The sequence below is a fragment of the Manacus candei genome, unplaced genomic scaffold, assembly GCF_025592945.1.
Source record: "Manacus candei isolate 608988 ecotype Guabito, Panama unplaced genomic scaffold, ASM2559294v1 h1tg000022l, whole genome shotgun sequence".
Lineage (NCBI taxonomy): Eukaryota > Metazoa > Chordata > Aves > Passeriformes > Pipridae > Manacus > Manacus candei.
In genome coordinates, this window is record NW_026138070.1 from 6,129,327 (window position 1) to 6,146,914 (window position 17,588).

The 17,588-nt window shown below is 55.9% G+C and overlaps 1 protein-coding gene across 4 annotated transcripts; it reads right to left on the bottom strand.

Annotated features, from left to right (window-relative positions):
• Window positions 1-1,114: 1,114 nt before the first annotated feature.
• TMEM240 (transmembrane protein 240) lies at window positions 1,115-15,693 on the bottom strand. Of its 4 annotated transcripts, none has more exons than XM_051786135.1 (4): window positions 15,635-15,693; window positions 14,331-14,437; window positions 3,977-4,185; window positions 1,115-1,798 (listed from the first exon to the last, which is right to left on the bottom strand). In XM_051786135.1, the coding sequence occupies exons 2-4, from the start codon at window positions 14,420-14,422 to the stop codon at window positions 1,650-1,652; spliced, it is 450 nt and encodes a 149-aa protein (XP_051642095.1). In that variant the 5' UTR covers window positions 14,423-14,437; window positions 15,635-15,693; the 3' UTR covers window positions 1,115-1,649. The 4 variants fall into 4 exon arrangements, with proteins under 4 accessions (XP_051642095.1, XP_051642093.1, XP_051642096.1 ...); XM_051786133.1 differs by lacking the exon at window positions 15,635-15,693 and adding an exon at window positions 14,692-14,838; XM_051786136.1 differs by lacking the exon at window positions 15,635-15,693 and adding an exon at window positions 14,692-14,698 and having other exon boundaries at window positions 14,331-14,472.
• Window positions 15,694-17,588: the final 1,895 nt, after the last annotated feature.

Below are 17,588 nucleotides of genomic sequence, written 5' to 3' on the forward strand. Positions count from 1 at the left end.
AATATTCATCTTCTTTTGTCCTGGGTGTTTTCCCCATCTGAGCACAAACCCACTCAATACAAAATGGTGAGTGAAGGAGATGTGATTTCGGGGCTACCACCTTAACTTCTTGGGGCATCTCCCTCCTTTATTCCTCTCAATCAATTCTCCCTCTCCCCACCAGCAGAACAGGACCCACTGCAGGGATCAGACACCACCACACAGGGGCTTTATCAGCTCCTTCAGGCACCTCTGCCTGCAGGTGAGGGAATTCTCTGGGTGTGGAGGTTGGTTTCAGACCCTCGGTCACACTCAGACCTTAAAACCCACATCTGAGATGTGACTGGGGGAAGCAAAGACAAAACCACATCAGAGCATCCTCATGCTTTGATTCAACCGTGTGAACGTGGGACATTTGGGACATTTGGCTCTGTAGAGGAGTTTGGCTTCAGGTTCCACATCTCTGTGTCCCTCAAGCCAAGCCCGGACCTGCTGCTGCTTCAGCTCAAGGCAGGAGCACGAGAAATAGGTGTTTGTTCATGTACAGGGGGAGTGAGACTGTTCACAGGACCCTCTCACTGCACTGCCAGTGGTCTTGGGGTGGTTTAACCAGGGCCTCGGGCTCTCCCTCCAAAAGAGGGGGAGAGCAGCTCCTCTGCTCCCAGGGAAGGGGTGGGGGGTGTTTATGAGCAGAGGGGTATGATGGGGGTACAAAGTCAGATCCAACACCATCCACTCCTCCCTCCCTCCCTCCCCTCCAGCTCTAGTGAAGAACAACAGCACTGACATCACCAAGATCCCACCAGAGGGGTGACCCAGGCAGGGCCAGCCCTGCCCCACGGGCTGGCACCTCACGGGGCCGTTCCCCTGGCACTAAAATTCCCTGGATTGCTTAAGGCAGGTTTCAGTGTGTACAGCAACTCAAACAACAAACCACTTACGCATTCCCAGGATTTCCTTCCCTCCACAGCGACTCCCCAAAACATGAACCAAAGCAAAAAAGGGACACTGTGCCTTCCCAACCCGCTGGCAGCAGTGCCCATCCAAACCTGTGACCAGCCAAAGCCATTTTAGCAACAGAAGGGACAGGGCAGAGCAAAACCAAGCCAAAGGACCAAAGAAACGGGGGACTTGAGCTCTTGGATGAGACACTCTGCATCTTCTTCGTGCTGTCCCACCTCCATCCCCTCGGCCAACATTCCCCTCGGGGCAGCTGGATGTGCAGGACAGCCGGGAATGCCGGGGAAAATTCGGGGGAGGGTGGGGCTTGAAAGTATAATGCAAATCTCTTTTCTCTCTTTCTCTCTCTCTCTTTTTTTTTTTTTTTGTTGTTTGTTTGTTTTAGTTCCTCTGCTTTTTTTTTTTTTTTTTTTTTTTTTTTTTTTTTTTTTACATATGTACACGGGTCTGACAATAAAATGTGGAACACAGTGCAATGTCTTGGCTGCGTGGCATCCAGGACTGGCTTTAGTTGTGCATCGTGGCTCGTCCCGGGGATATGGATCAGTAAAATCGTGTCCTCGGCTGGGCTTCCACGGAGGAGCAAACCAGAAGCTGGTCCGGCTGGAAGAAGAGCAAAGTCCTTTTTTTTTCTGTTTGTTTGTTTGGTTTTTTTGTTTGTTTTTTTTTTTTAAAAGCTCCCTGCAGTCTCCAGAGGGGGGGAGGTTTCCTCAGAGGTGCCGCGGGCTGGGGTGCCCGTTGTGGTACAGCTTCTGTTTGATGTGCACCATGTTCCCGGTCGCCTCCTCGTACTGCCTGTGGTGACGTTTCCTGAACTCCTTCAAGTTACAAAACTTGGGAATCCAAGACCAGGAGTTGTCTGGAAGAGCAGAAGGGAGAAGGGAGGTGAGGTGAGCCTTGGTGAAGCCACCCCTGAGTTCCTCCCTTCGGGACGGGACAGGGACGAGGTGGATGTGACAGCACTGGGTCACTCTCTGCCCCTCAGCTCGTGCAGCCTGGACAGGGTCATTTTGTCCCCCCAGTGCTTCAGCTCTGAGCCCCCAAACCTCCCCCTGCCGTCCTGTTCCACCAGAGTTCGGGATGATTCCCCGCAGAAATCCCACAAAGGGCAGCTGGGAAGTCCCAGAGAACGACAGACTGTGTGAAGTTCAACAGCCGTGCTGGGAAAGGGGTGGACTCGATGATCTCAGGGGTCTTTTCCACCCCAAAGGAGCCTGAGTCCCTGATTGCAGCTGCCATGAGGTGGCTGTGACTGCTCTGACCAGCTACAGCCTGATGTCTGAGCTTCCATAGAAGGTTTGCTATTTTGGGCAATCCCTCCCATCAGGAAGGAGCTATAGGTTATTCTAACAGACCACGATTTAAGCTGATCAGGCCCCAATGTGACATTGAGTCACTGCTAAGTGGTGCTCGTGTTTTTCAGGGAGGGCTCCTCGTCCTGTACCAGCACAGAATTTGTATTACCCTACCCCTGTCTCGCACTCACAGGCACCATTTCTCTCTTCAGAAGAAAATTTCAGCTTTGTTCCACAAAGAAATAGGATTCCTTTCTGCTTATTGCCTTTAAAATGGCTAATTTGCACAGATGATTTGAATGAATAGGAAATACCTAAAAGAAAGTTGCACCATTGGCCAAACCCTTCTTAAAGGCTTAGAATAGGCATAGACAGGGAGGAAGAAAAAAAAACGAAACAAAAGAGATCAATTAGCTTAAATACTAAATTAATTACTAAAAATAAAACCCTCTGCGGTCTCCACTCAGGAGGGGATGGGTTAGATGGTGATAACACAACTGCAGCTCACAGCTCCAGCTCTGGAGAACAATATTCCCCTGCTCACCACAACATCCCTTTGCCAGCCCTGACCTCATGGGCCCCGAGGAGGTCACAGCAAAGGTGCTCTGATGGAAAGCAGGGGGGTCAGAGCCTGAGATCCCACTGCAAACCAGTTATCCTTCTGCTCTGGGAAACAGCAGCACCACAGCCTGGAGGGAGTCCTGACTCAGAGCCTGCTCACACAGGATTTGGGAAGACTAATGGGAAATTAATATCATTTTTATCTGAGTTTTCAGAGAAAGATAGTCCACTTCCCTAATTAGAATTTTGCAGATAAATCTTTCTCTTGCTCGTTCTCCTTTTCCTCTGAGTTGTAATTTCACAGACACCATCAGTCAGAGCTGGAGACACCGAGATTTATGGGTACAGTGTGAGGGAATTTCAAGCCATTCCCTGGATTAATAGTTTTTCTGTCTTTTTTTTTTTCCTCCCAAAGATTAAAGTCCATGGGGTGTCCATGCTGAGGGAGCAAACTGAGGAGGGGAAGGAGCATTTGTTTGTCCTTCTGAGGGTGTTAATTCAGGATACTGAGCTTACTGATCCAAAGACTAACTAGTCTGCCCCACACTTTTCCCTGTGGGGCTGATGTCACCACATCTGGACACATCTGGACAGCAGTGAGGGTGGGAAACCTCGGGTGACACAGCACAGATGTCTGTCACTGTCATCACAATGTCACAGGTTTGTACAACCAGACAAGGCTGCTCTCCATCAGCATAAGCCTGGTTGTAAATTGGAAAAATCCAGATTTTTTTCTATTTTTTTTTTTTTTTTTAATATCCATTTTTTTGAAGTTTGGCCTGACCTGAAAACATTCTGCCCAAATGAGCAGCCACAGAACCCCCAACACCATCCTACCCACGGGGAAAGACCTTCCTTTGCATCCCACACCCCTTTGCACCCACACAGACATTACCCTTTCCAAAGCACAGCCCTCGGGGCTGGGATCCTCAGTATTCCCACATCAACATTCCTGCTTCTGTCAGACAATCATGGAATCTCCTGAGCTGGAAGGGACCCACGAGGGATCATCGAGCCCAACTCCTGGGACAAAAAGGGCTGGGATACATCTGGCCAGACTGGTGCCAAACCCACGTGGAATAAACGTGGCAGGAGTGTGGATCTCCTCCCTCTCCACCAGCTTCCAAGGGCAGGGGAAGGGGTTTTTAGGGCAGAGGAGGAGCCCGTGGGGCTGCACTTACCATACCGTCGGCTGGTTCTCCAGGCTCGCACCGCGTAGTGGAGAACCCCGTCCATCCACACCAGAAACCAGCTTATACAAAAGCCCAGCAAAAGTCCCAGCATCAGGTCAATCTCCTGCTTGGTTACATTGTCAGTCACAAAGTAATTCTCCGAGGAATCCACCACCGACTGGTCCCCGTCGTACGGGATAACGTAATGGACATGATGCCTGCGGCGGGAACACGCACAGGGAGAGGGGTCAGCGCCTCGTCCACCCAGTTAGGGAGGGTTTAGCACCACCCTCCCAGCTCCTGCCACCGTCCCAGGGAGCTGAAGTGCTGTCCTGGCTCTTGGTGTTGATGTCAGAGGAGGAACTGGCAGGGAGGAGGGTGGGAAAGCACAGAAACCCCACCCCGGGTCAGGGGCTCGTGTGGCGCTCCCGACACGGGCTCCCCGCGCCCGAGGTTTTCCTCATCAAATATTAAGCAGAGCACGAGGTCGGAACAGCCACCCCCGGGGACACAAAGGTCACAGCTGCCTGTGTTTGAGGCAGAGGCCACTAATGCCTTGTTCCTGTGAGCACACACGGGCTGGGAGCAGCTGTGTGGCCCTGCAAGGGCCACCACCATCGTCCCCTGGCAGGAGGGAGAACTGTCCCCTCCCTGCTCTGCAGGACAGCCCCAGGGGTGAGCTGTTCTGCTCCATGTCCCAGAGTGAAATGAGACTTCTGTGCCTCCCATATCAGAGCAGAGAGTGTTCACAGCCGTGGAGGAGGCTCGTGAAAGCATCCCTGAATTCCTCCTCTGACAGCAGAGGAAGGAATCCCTCCTGCAGACAAGATCCAAGACCACCTCAGGCTCTCCTGATGCATGACCAAGGAGGTTTGGGGTGTTCCTCAAGGACCAGGCAGCAATTCCTGCCTGTAGGAGATAGAAGAATCCCTCCCAGCATGGGAGCAGTTGGCAACCCCCCTCCCAGGGCCCTGAACACCTCTGGGGGTAAAGGAGCAGCACTCCCAGCTCCAGAGCTTTCCAAGGCTTCCATCTCTCTCAGGGGTTTGGAGGGGCTGGCCCTGTGCCTCATGCCAGAAGGGTGACTGGGTTCATTTGTGCAGTGAGGTGATGGAGACCAAGGTTGGGGTGAAGCTGAACTGCTTGGAAAACCCTGGTTAACTTGGGAAAAGCAGGAAAATGGCAGGGATGGAGTGAGGGAGTTGTAGAGTAGGAAAAATCAGGCAGGTCTGTGGGGGCTGAATGGGAGGGGATCAGCAGTGACAGGTCCCTGAGAGCTGAGCCTGTGGGGTGGGAGGATCCCAGATGATGGGGGAAGCAGGGATGAAAAACAAGCTGCTCTAGAGCCTCTGCTTTCCACAGCCCTGAGCCTTCCTGGGGAGCAGCCAAGAGCCCTGGGGCCGCCCAGGTTCTGTGCTCAGCCCTCCTGCCCCCTCCCTCTGCCTCCCCCAGAGCTGGGCACCACAGGGAGCCCAGGGCACCTCCAGCACTGTGGGCACCGCCGCAGTCCTGGCACTGGGGGCATCACCGGTGCTCCCAGCTCGGGGCAGAGCTGCAAGAGCTTTCCCAGTGCTGCCACCAGCACCCCCAGCACCCCCAGCATCCCCAGCATCCCCAGCATCCCCAGCACCCCCAGTATCCCCAGCATCCCCAGCATCCCCAGCATCCCCAGTATCCCCGGCATCCCCAGCATCCCCAGCATCCCCAGCATCCCCAGCACCCCCAGCATCCCCGGCATCCCCAGTATCCCCGGCATCCCCAGTATCCCCAGCATCCCCAGCATCCCCAGTATCCCCAGTATCCCCAGCATCCCCAGCATCCCCAGCATCCCCAGTATCCCCAGCACCCCCAGCATCCCCAGTATCCCCAGTATCCCCAGCATCCTTAGCATCCTTAGCATCCTTAGCATCCCGGCGCTCCCCCAGCCACGGCCCCGGCCCCGCTCCCACTCGCAGGAGAGGAGGCAATCGCCGAGGCCTCTGAATATGCATGAGGTGCAGGTTGCTCGATAATCACGCCTGAGAAATGTCCAAATATTTACACAAACAAACCTCCACTCAAAGGAACCTTCTGAAAACAGCCCTAATCTCGGCGACGACTTAATGGGGGCCACCTGCACCAGAGGCACCGGCGCTGGCAGGGCTGGCACAGCCCGCTGCCATGGCACGGGGGTGGGAAGTGGGAAGGCAGCCCATCCAGCCGTGTCCAGTCCCCGTTTCCATCCAGCAAAGGGACCAGACCGGGATGCAACAGAAGGAGGTGCCTCCAGGCCAGCTCTGATGGCAGCTCACAGAGACCTCAGGGGTAAGGGCAGCCCTCATTTGGTTTTTCCCTCATTTGGCTTGGGAAAAATCCAAGGGTGGAGGGTGTGGGAGGGAGGGCTCCTCAAAAAGGAGCTCTTGCCATGACTGGGAGGGTTCCCATGAACACAGCTGACTTTGCAGGGGGGGAAAAGAGAAGCCTCACACACCTGCCATATTCCACACTTCCCAAATCCCTGCACACACATCAGCCATGTTCATGCTTCCCAAATCCCTGCACACACACACCTCCTGTGTTCCACAATTCCCAAGTCCCTGCACACACACCTCCCATGTTCCACAATTCCCAAATCCCTGCACACACACCTCCCTTGTTCCATGACAGGGGGACACCTGGCAGGTCCTTGACTTACTCCGTTTTGCTTCCTGCAACACAGGCACAGAATCCACAAACCCCTCCCAAAACCTGGGCTCCTTGAGATGATCCAGGGCTGGAATTCCTCAGCAGGACCTGGTGTGTGTCCCCTCTGCACCACAGTGCCACAACCCCCGGGGGGACCAAAAGCATCTCTGAGGCTCAGAGAAGCAAAACTTCCCAGGCACATCCAGGACTGACCCGATCCCAGGAAGTGAGCACAGACCTCTCCCCACACATGAGGTGGTTTTCATGGACAGTCTGAGCCCAGGACCAGAAGAAGGTCCTGGAGTCCCCTCCATTCCCTCTGCCAAACCCCCCCGTGCTGAGGGATGTGACACACGCACAGGTCACACACGTGCAGCACAGCCAGCTGTGCTAACACAGGATCCAGGGCTCTCCTCACACACTTCCCAAGGGGTTTTCCCCCCATCCTGCTCTCTGCACAGCCCTTTTTCCCTGCTTGCTGGGCAGAGGGAAGGGACACAGTCACCTCCTCCCTGCCTTGTCCCTGCTCGGTGCAGGCTGACTCTGCACACTGCAGTGGGATCTCCTCCAGCTCTCCTCGCTCCCTGTGCTCATCCCTGGGCTGGGCAGGGGCAGCTGGGAGGGCCTGGTTCTCCTTCCTCAGCTCCCTTTCCGTGTGCTCACTGTTCCCAACACCCCCTGATTCCAGAGGCCACGCTCAGAGCTGAAGTCTCTTTTACTTCATGGGAGGCAAAATTCGACAGAGAGTAAAACCTTTGACCTGTCTGGATTTGGCAATTTAATTACCCAAGTATCAGAAATCAAAGCTGGATCCCAAGTGCAAGTTTCCTTGAAAAATAAAACCTCCTGTCACTAAAGCTCCCTGGAAAAGCAGCTTTTTTGGGAACCCTGAGCTACCAGGATAGTTCCATACAGAGGAGATCCCAGAGCCACATTTCCACTCTGCAGAGTTTTCTGGAAAGGGTTTAGCAAAGCTCAGGGAAAGTGAATTTTTCCTGATGGTGCAACAGTTGGGAGAGCTGGGCTGCAGGGAATTCCATCCTTTGTCTTTCCTTACCAGGACTGAGTGGTGCCCCCAGGATGGGGAGGAGAGCAGGGACAGACCCCCACAAGGTTCCTGTTGCCACTCAAGCCCTTGGGGACGTCACAGGAGTGGTTCAGACACTGTCACACCAGCACAGCACCTTATTAATAGTGCACAAAGGTCCAGGTCCCCACCACATGCCAAGGGGATTGGAAAGTGGAACGTGCCCTGGATGGCTCTGGGATGCAGCGAGGGAAGGTGTCACCTCTGCGGGTGCAGGAAACCCCTCCAGCTCTGTGCCAGGGCACTTCCAGAGAGTGCTGGAGACCAGGTTCTGGCTCCTCAGAGCAAACACTTTTGGCCAAACCTTGTTTTCAGAACTGTGGGGTCCAAGGCTGTGCCTGTTTCACCAACCAAAGGCCCTTGAGAAGGGTCAAAAAGCTGCCTCAGAGTGGCACCACCTCAGCCCTCAGTCAGAGGACTGGCACTGGAGTGAGGTCTTTGGGGTCCACAGCCCCTCTGCTGTGACAGAGCTGTCACACGTGGTCCTCAAAAGCCAAACCCACGTTCTGTCCACGTTTATTTACAAGAAAAAGATGTCCCACGTAACCTGAGGGACAGTTCCTGGCAGTTCCAGCCGGTATCAGTTGTCCCAATAGATCCAGGGCAAATTATTTTGACTGGATTAATCACGTGCCACCTCCCCTCACACGTCATGCACGTTCAGCCGTGCCCACCCTCAGGGAATCATGGAATATCCTGAGCTCTGGATGTGCTGGATGTGCACCCTGGATGTGCTGGAGCTTCCACAGGAAAGCACAGAAATGTCAGCACTTCAGGCCAGGCACACTTCAGGAGCAGAAGGGTCTGGTGAGCAGCGAGTGAGAGGCTGGATCTGCTGCTCATCCCCGGCCAGGCAGGACCTGGCTCAGGTGACAAACTGGAGCTGCCGGACAAAGGGAGCACAGTGTGTGTCTGTACGTGTGTGCCCGAGCTGCAGCAGCCCTGTGCCCACTGCCAGGGTGTGACAAAGGGGGAACACCTCCTCTCCTCCTCAGGACAAGCCGTGGCTGGAGGTTCCAGTGCCGAGCTGCCCCGAGCGCTATTGTCCCTTCCAGTGACCTTGTGTGTGCTCCGGCTGCTGCAGCCACAGCACAGCACAGGAGCCTCTAAAGAATCCACTGATTTGTTTTACAACACAGAGAGAGCCCCTCGGTGCCTCTACAGTTCGCACATCCCCCTCCCGTGGGATGGGGGTGGCCGTGTGCCGATGGATGCTCCGGCTCGGCTCGGCTCCCTCCTGGGCAGGTGTCTGTCCCTGCCCGTCACACACGTCACATCTCCCGGGCTCATCCTGCAGCTGCCACATCCTGGCTGGACCAGCCCATTCCCCATCGCCAGCTGCAGCAGCATTTGGGGAATGTGCCTTATCCAGCCCCCCTGGAATGCCCTGCACGGGGCAGTGCCGCCCTGTCCTGCATCCCTGCCTGACCTTGCAGCCATTCCTCAACATTCCAGACAGCCCAGCACCTCTCAGAGCCATTCCCAGCAGGGCCAGTCTGCACACCAGTGTGGTGGCACCACTGCACAGCTGGACACATCTCCCTGGGACACAGCACATTGTCACAGCTCCCAGAAGCCCAGGGCAGTCCCAACAGTCTCCAGTACAAGGCAATGAGCATTCCCAGCCTCCCAGCACATCCACAGAGGGGCTGCGGGCAGAGAGGTGTGATGACTTTTCCAGAGTGGCTGGGAAAATGAGGAAACAGAGCAGGAATATTCCTCATGACAGCAGTGCCACCCTCACCAGTGATCCCAGCGTCAGGGCAGGGATCCTGGGATCACCAGGGATCACCAGCATCCCAGCCAGCAGCCTCCTCACACATCCCACATTCCACCCTGCATCCAGCTGATCTCCCAGAAACAGCCCATTGCATGGCAGGGTCTCCATGCACATCAGTCACTCAGGAGAGGTCCAGCACAGCCTTTCCCTCCTGGATCAGGGCCCAGGGAGAGCAGGGCTGAAGCATCCCTGGGACAGGAAGAGCTGACTTGAGGCTGGCCAGGCCCCCAGCTCTGCTGCAGGGTGTTGGCACTCAGGTAAGGCTGACCCTCCTCCTGCTCCTTTCCAACCCTGCTCACGGGAGACACTTTGCCTGGGAGGGAAAGACTCATCCAAGGTCACTCAGAAGGTCAGTGGCAAGGAGAACACAAGCCAGAGCTGCTGAGGTCCCTGTCCTTTCCAGACAAGGGCCTTGCAAGCCCCCCAGGCTGTTTTGCTCCATGCAGGTGTCATCTGTTCCCTCCAGCTCCCTCTGCCTCCACGGACGCCCTTTGGTGTTTTTCCTTTGCATGACATCACCCAGCTCCTGATCTGCTGCCAGCTCTCTGCTTCCAGAGAGGACCCTTTGCTGGCTGGGACGGAGAAATTCGGACACCTCTGCAGTCCTGCCCAGCTCTGCTCTGCCCTGGCAACATCCACATCCCAAGGGGGTAGGGCCAGAGCCTGCTTTGCAAGGAGGACCCACCACAGTGATTTGGACAGCCTGGATGCTCCACATGCCGAGGACAGAGAGTGCCAGCTCCCCCAGGGATCTGCTCCAGCAGCCACATTCCTGCACGGCGTCAACAGGAGCCAGCAGGAGTGTAAATGTGGCTGTCACCCCTCCCTCCCGCAGCCAGGAGGCAGATGTTAGGAGAGGAACAGTCCCTGTCACACCCTGCCTGGCTGTGCAGGCTCAGCACCAGCAGCAGGTGCCAGGGCCAGCCCAGTCTCTCTCTGCTGACGTCCTCGCTCCATGCACCACCATCCCTACACCAGCTTCTCTTCCCAAGCAACTGGCAGGACTGTTTTCCCAGTGAACAGCTGTGGATGCTCCCTGCTGGCCCCAGGGGTGTTGGCAGCCCTGCCCTCCTTGGCTCTGTGGCTCTTGGTGGAGCAGCCCCACGGGTCCAGCCCGGTGGTGACAGCCCACCCGCACGAGGAGAACATCTGCCACCCCTCCCAGCCCATGGGAACACCCATCCCAGCCATCAGAGCAGGAACACTCCCGTGGCAAAGGCACAGCCCAGCCCAGGCTCGCTCAAACTGGAAATAGTGGCTCAGTGGACATTGTCACTCAAAAGACTGCAAACATGGGCCAGCCTCGGCCACGTGTCTGTGCACTGGGCAGGGGAGCAGGGCAGCAAGTGCAGCCCCAGGCAGCTTTACCCCAGCACCCCACACCCCCGGGCTCCAGTCCCTGCAGCCTCCAACAATCACGGCACAGGTGTCACCAGCTCCCTCTTGGTTCTCCACAAAGAACAGCCACAGCTCCCATCCAACATCACAGACCCAAAAAGCACCTCCCAGGGCCCAGTGAGGTCACTGTTGCCCCATCAAATTGCTCCCCTGCTTCTGGCATAAAGTGATGAGCAACAGCTTCAGCCCCCAACAGCCCCAGTGGTCCTGATTCCATGGGGATGGACATGACAAAGGTTGGGATCAGCCCCAGCAGTGCCAAGTGTTCAGCCTCCAGCAGCACCTGAAGATGGGGCTGGTTTTCTTCCGCAAATATTTTGACCCTAATGACACTCTCCAGCCACTGTGAACACACAGAGTGCTCATGAACGTGGAAAAAAAACCATATAGCATTTCTTCCACTTATCCTGGGACCTCCTTCCTGGTCAGTGCCCCATGGAAAGGAGGACAGAGTCCAGGGAAAGGTACATCACTGCCCATGAGGACAGACCCCAGCACAGCCTCCATGAGCCCTTTGAGGAGGCAGCCAGAGCAGACAATGACCCCAGAGCCCCCAAAACATGGACAGAGCCTGGGGCACCCCTGGATACAACTCGTTGCTGCCTGCCAGCCTCCCATCACAGACCAACACCATGTCCCAGCACCCCTCCTCAGGGAGCAGAAAGCGTGGACAGGAACAAGTGACTCCTCAGCAGGAACTGCAAACACAGCCAGGCCCCATCCCACTGCCAGGGGAGAGGGGATCCAGGCTGTGGATGCTGCAATGGCAGCCAGGCAGAGCACAGAGCCCCACATCCCCTGGTACGTGGGACACACACAGAGCCAGCCCTCTCTGCCCACAGCCACCCCCAGCCCAGAACAGCTCCCAGCCCCTCACAGGGACAGGAGCTCAGTGCAGATTCCAGTTCCTCCTGGAGAGCACATCCTGCTGTACACTGGATGCCCAGTGCCAGGTCTGCAGTCCACCCTGGGACATGGCAGACCATTCCTGGGGAAGGGGTCCCCTCTGACACCCCAAGGAAGGGTGCAACCAGGGGAGGAGAGTGGAAGGAAAGCATTTCTGAATGAGTTATTTGGTCTGACTGACACCACTACCCAGGCCAGGGCAGGAGGGAAAACCTTAATTGCAGCAGCTCAGCCCACTGCACATCAATCTTCATTTGTTCCAATTCCTCCTTCCCTTCCATTTCTGCAACATTTACTTATTTTCCCCATTCCTCCCTGCAACACACTGAACTGCAGCCAGCTCCCTCCTCCAAGGACTCCCTTTGGTTATTGGCAAATTAAGTTCTTCATCAAGCCCCGGTACTGGCGCTGACAACGCGCTCCAGGACACAGCCCTACCTGGTGCGAGGCAGAGCTGCTGACGACTCCCTGCGCCCAGGGCCTGTGCCCAGAGCACTTGGAGAGCTGACAGCAAGGACAAGGCACATCCAGCACCACCTGCCTTCAAATCAGAGGACCCAAAACACTGGCGTTGGGGCAGCAGGTCACAGGGAGCGAGAGGGGATCACACCCCAAACCTGAGCATGAGGCCACACGAGGTCCCACAGCTCAGGGGTGCTTCTCCTACATCAGGGCAGGAGCACGTGGGAGCCAATGTTCAGGAGCAGGGACTGGTGTGATGTCTCTCTTGGCAAGAGCCACTGCTTCTACATACCTGAGGCAACTGGTAAACTTTGCTTGTTGCCTCCTCTCAGATCCACACTCGACGATTTGGAAGCTGTTTTGGGCACTTTCGAAGAAATGACCTAACGACATCTGGGGAGAGTGCCATGGCTAATTTATCTGCCTCCACAGCATCTCTGCAGACAGAGGGTTAGAGTCCCCCTGCCACCTTCTCAGGCTTGGGCAGGACACTCTGCCAAACCACCAGTGAGACCTGACACTCCTCAGCCCCTCCAGACAACATTAAAGTCTGTTGCCAGCAGCCAGTTTTCACCACCACTGAACCAAGCTGTGACGAGCAAAAAGAAAAACCGATGGAAGAGGCGGAGGAAAAAACCTAAACTAGCAAAAAAAATCAAGAGGACTCAAAAAAAATCAGCTAAGAGAAAGCTAATCCTTGCCAAAAACAAGCCAAAGACGCTGTGGATGTTTCTTGCCCCCAGTCTTCCCAATTGACCTCAACAGGGAGACGCCTGAGGTGCCCAAGGAGCACCAGGTATTTAGGGTCTGTTACTGTATCATCCAGGGCCCGGCTGAATTTGGCCCTGGAGGTGCTGCCTGTACCTTTCTCTGCTGTTCTGCCACGGGAGCCTGGGGAGAAAGGTACCGATCACCTTCGGTGCCTGAAGCAGAAGTGGAAGGGCAAAGCAGCTTCTCTTCATTAAGCGAAGCACATCCCAGCTCCAGCTCAGCTCCCACACCAGGGACACCAGAGGGATGTGACGCCTGGGAGACAGGATGCAGCTGGTTCCAGAGGCAGCTCAAAGAGGAGTAAAGCTCAATTTAAACGTTGGATGTGACAAGGGAGGGCTCCCCCAGCATGTCCTTTAGCTGGCACAGCCTCACGCTGCTTCACTCCCCCACAGACAAGAAACTCTCCTGCAGGCTGTGAGTAACCAGGCACAGGAGGGGAGCGAGGCCTCCAGGAGTGCTGGACAAGGATCACTGACAGCAGTCCCACAAGGAAGGGAGAAATTCATCTCCCCAAAACTCAGCCCCCGGGCCTGAACACAGGGAGCAGCCAGATCCCAGCTCCGAGCTGAGCGCTTCAGTGATCACACACGACGTAAGAGCGACGTCGTTTGGGAGAATTCAGCATTCCCAACAGCCATGGGGAGAGCCAGGGATTTGTCCAGTCATAAACTTGTGCACAGCAAAGGCATGACTCCTGGTACAGCATCCACCTGGCTCACAGAACGCTCCACAAAACCACAGCCCAGCCTCCTCGGGGTGCTGTGTCCAGCAGCATCACAACTCTCCGAAGGAAAAGCCACAGGGAATTAAAATCCGAACAAAGATTGCAAAGCCTCAAAGTGACACTGTCCTACACAGCCACACTCCGGCCTGGGCACGGATCCTCTCTGTTCTCCAAACCCCATTTCGTTTAAGCCACACGACTGCAAGACCCAGAGCACAAACAGGCTGAGGACCATCACAACCCAGGGACAACAAAGGCAAAATGACAGACGTTCGAATCGAAGTTACTCACTTTGGCAGGGCTCGCGGGTGCACCTGCACAAACACGCACACAAAGGAGAATGGACTTCCAAGCCCACAGAAAACTCTTCTTCCGGAAAAAAACCAAATCCCCCCCTCCCTGTGTTCATGCAGGAGCCGGTGAGGAAGGTGAGACACAGCCAGAATGCAAAGATGGTAGCCCGGCCAGCAGCGCCCCGGCCACCACCTCCCCTGTGCCTCCCCAGTGAGACAAGGTGGGAAGGGGCTGGGGGGGCAGGGGGGGGAAGATCCTCTGCAGGTGAACTTACCTTCCACAGTTGCAGTGACAAACTCGGTCTTCCCCTCTCAGATGCGGTAAGATGTAATTGTGAAATCTGTCCAACAACGCATTCATGTCCATCAAGCAAGCTATTGCCTGTAAGAGCCCACAACCAAGGCATCTGGTCAACTCTGGATGATGGAATAAAACATTGACTCTAGTTTGATTGCCAAAGACTGAAGCAGTCATAAAGAAAATAATCTTTGGTGCTTACCGGGGCACACACACATGCACACACACGCACACACACACAGAGGTGCTCAGGCTGAGGGACGGTGCGGGGAGTGGGGGGGAGGAAGGGGAGGGGGGGGGGGATGATGGAGGGGAGGGAGATAAGCAAAATCTCTTACCATAACGATAGAGGCGCCCAGGATCATGAAAATCATGGTGTTTGCATTCATGGACATCAATAGGGGATGGCCAGCGGTCGGGTCCGTGCGCCCCAAGCCCGCGGAGGGCGAGCGGCGGCCGCGCTATTCCGCAGAGCCGAGCGCGGGGCGCATCGCGCTCGCTGCCCGCACGCTGCGGTGCGGCGGGGGGCGGCGGGGCGGCGGGGCGCCCCCCGCGCACACACACGCACTCCCCCGTGCCGGGGATGCCTCGGGCTCCCGCGCCCCTGCCCCCTTTTTTTTTATTATTTTTTTATTTTTCTAGGACGAACGTGACAGGTAAAAAAAAAAAAAAAAAAAATAAAAAAAATAATAAAAAAATAAATAGTAATAAAAAAAAAAAAAATTGGTGCTCCCCCCGTTCGTTGGCCCCGGGCTCTCCCCCGGCCGCGGCCGCCGCGGCGGGTGCGCGGCTCCGGGAGCGGGCACCCGCCGCCACAAGCACAGCCTTCATGCAGCAACTGGGAAGCGAGGCAGCCAAACCCGGGGTGCGGGGGGGGGGAGAGGCTGGAGGAGGAGGAGGAGGCAGGCTGCAAAAAAATCACCCACTCCGGGGGAGCCTCATTGCATCCTCTCCCCCGACCCTCCCCAAAATCATCCCCGCTCCGGAGCGCTGCGAAATGGAATTGAAAATAAAATATACCCCCAACCCCCAAAATCAGCGCGCCCACCCGCCCCAAAAATAAGCCCCCGCAAACCCTCCCGGCTCGGGGCTGCGTGTCCCCGCCGCTCGCTCCGCGCCGGCAGCCCCCGGCCCAGCCCCTCCCGGGCGCGGGTGGCTCCGCACCGCCGGCCGGCCCCGCGCGGGGGGGAGGGATGCGGGATGCAGGGGAGGGATGCGGGATGCAGCGGGGAGATGTGCCCAGGCAGCGCCGGCCGCCCCCTCCCCACCCCGGGCATTTACCTACGTGGGGAGGCGCTGCTCCGGGAGCGGCTCATGGCGAGCGGCGGCGGCAGCTCTGCGGGCCGGCCCTGCGGGGCTCCCCCCGCCCCGCAGCCGCACGCGGAGCCCCGGCAGCGGCGCTTGGCCGCGTTTCGAGTCCCACACGCCATCCTCACCCCGCCCTTCCTCCGCCCGGGGTCGGCCCCGGCCCCTCTCTTCTCCCGGGGAGGGGGATGCGGGACCGGCCGCATCCCGCGCCGGGGCCCCGCCGGGACCCCCCGCCCGCCCGGGGGTCCGGGCACGGCCCGTGCGGTGGGTGCGAGCCCCGGGCTCCGCCGCGCACACGCCTTCCCTCGGCACCTCCCTCCGCCCGCTGCTGCCCGCACGGAGAGCGGCCCTTTGGGGGGGGGTCCCGGCCCCGCGCCCCCCGCCCCGGGGAAAGCGCCCGAAAGGGCACCCGAGGAAGGCTGAGGGTGCCCTGCCCTGCCCCGAGCACACTGAGCACATCCCACCTCCCTGGAGGAAAGCTGGGATGGTGCAGACACCGGAGACCCCCCTCGCTTTTGGGACACGAATACCAACAACTTTGTCCCGCCTGTCAAATCCCAGACGGAAGGGCCAAGGAAGAGGTTGTGCTCCGGGTTCTCCACGGCTTTATTTCACCGCGGTGCTGGTCAGTCCAGCTCAGGCCGCGTACAGGAGCTTCTGGGGAAATTAAAAGAAAATAAGTGGCCAGCCAGTAACTTTTCGCTTGTTTGGTTGTTGCTCCTTTTCCTGTGAACCAGGATGAAGGGAAGCGATTCCGGCCACCACGTGGGAAATGCGTGGTAGCACAGGGCTTGATGGCTGGAGTGCCCTGCAGTGCCTTCACCTCCCCGTCCTCACAGCCCTCCTCAAGGTGAGCTTCACCTTGCTACAGCCCAGGTATTTAATTTTTTTAGGTTTCTCAGGGCCGTCAAAGCAGAGTTTGCTGGTGTTGGGTTTTGCATTTTTGCATATTTGTTTTCCTCCTGCTCCTCAGGCCACAATCAGCCTTCTTATGTAATGACTTGTGTTATATAAACTCCATTCTTCAAGGAACAGTCATTAACCTACTACTGGGTATTGAAAATACCAAAATACTGTCACACAATTAAAACCACTAAATGGTGTCCTCAAATTAGAGCACAGATTGCATTGCAGATGATTTTTTTGATTTTTTTTTTTTTTACTTTTAATTTAAACCACACACATGAAACGTTTGACAAGCCAGGCACTTCATGCCTAGGAAGGCATCTCTTGCCACACTCTGCCCAACTCCTGAGAGTTCTCTCCTCAACAACCCTCTGCCCTCAGCTACTTCCACTTCTTATCGAGCTCAGAAGTGGATTCTACCATTGATTTGCAGAGCTCAGAAGGACTAATGTGAAGAGAATGCAGCTGGTTACTCTGCTGGTTGCAGAAAAAAGAAGCATTTTTGAAGTAACAGCCAAATAAAATCACAGGAGAGAGCAGAGAACTTGAAGACAAGTCCCAAGGAATTGCGTGGAAGTGAAGTTTTGCCTGGCTACCAGTCCATGTCCCTCATCTCTGAGCCATCCCCACGAATTAGGCATTTTAAAGCCACCTCTCCTGGCCTTAGGGGAGCTGAGAGAATATCCCAGATATTTTTCCCACTTCCTTTAAACCAAAGTTTCTCTTGAAATCTTTTGACACACAAAATAGCTTTGACCCTGTGTTTAGCCACAGTTCTATACCTATACATGTATACTTCGTGTACCTCAAACCAGACTAGGACACCATAAAATTCCTGTACAAACTGAGCTTTTAAAATCAGAGGATTTCAACGCAAATGAAGCGTGTGGAGACAAAGTAACTACATAAATGCATAAATTTTTCAAGTTAAATGAGAAGTAACGTGTCAGAGTATGAACAGCTTTAGCTGAAGAACAAGTTATGCTCATAGAAAGCTGAAATACTGACTGTGGATCATTCA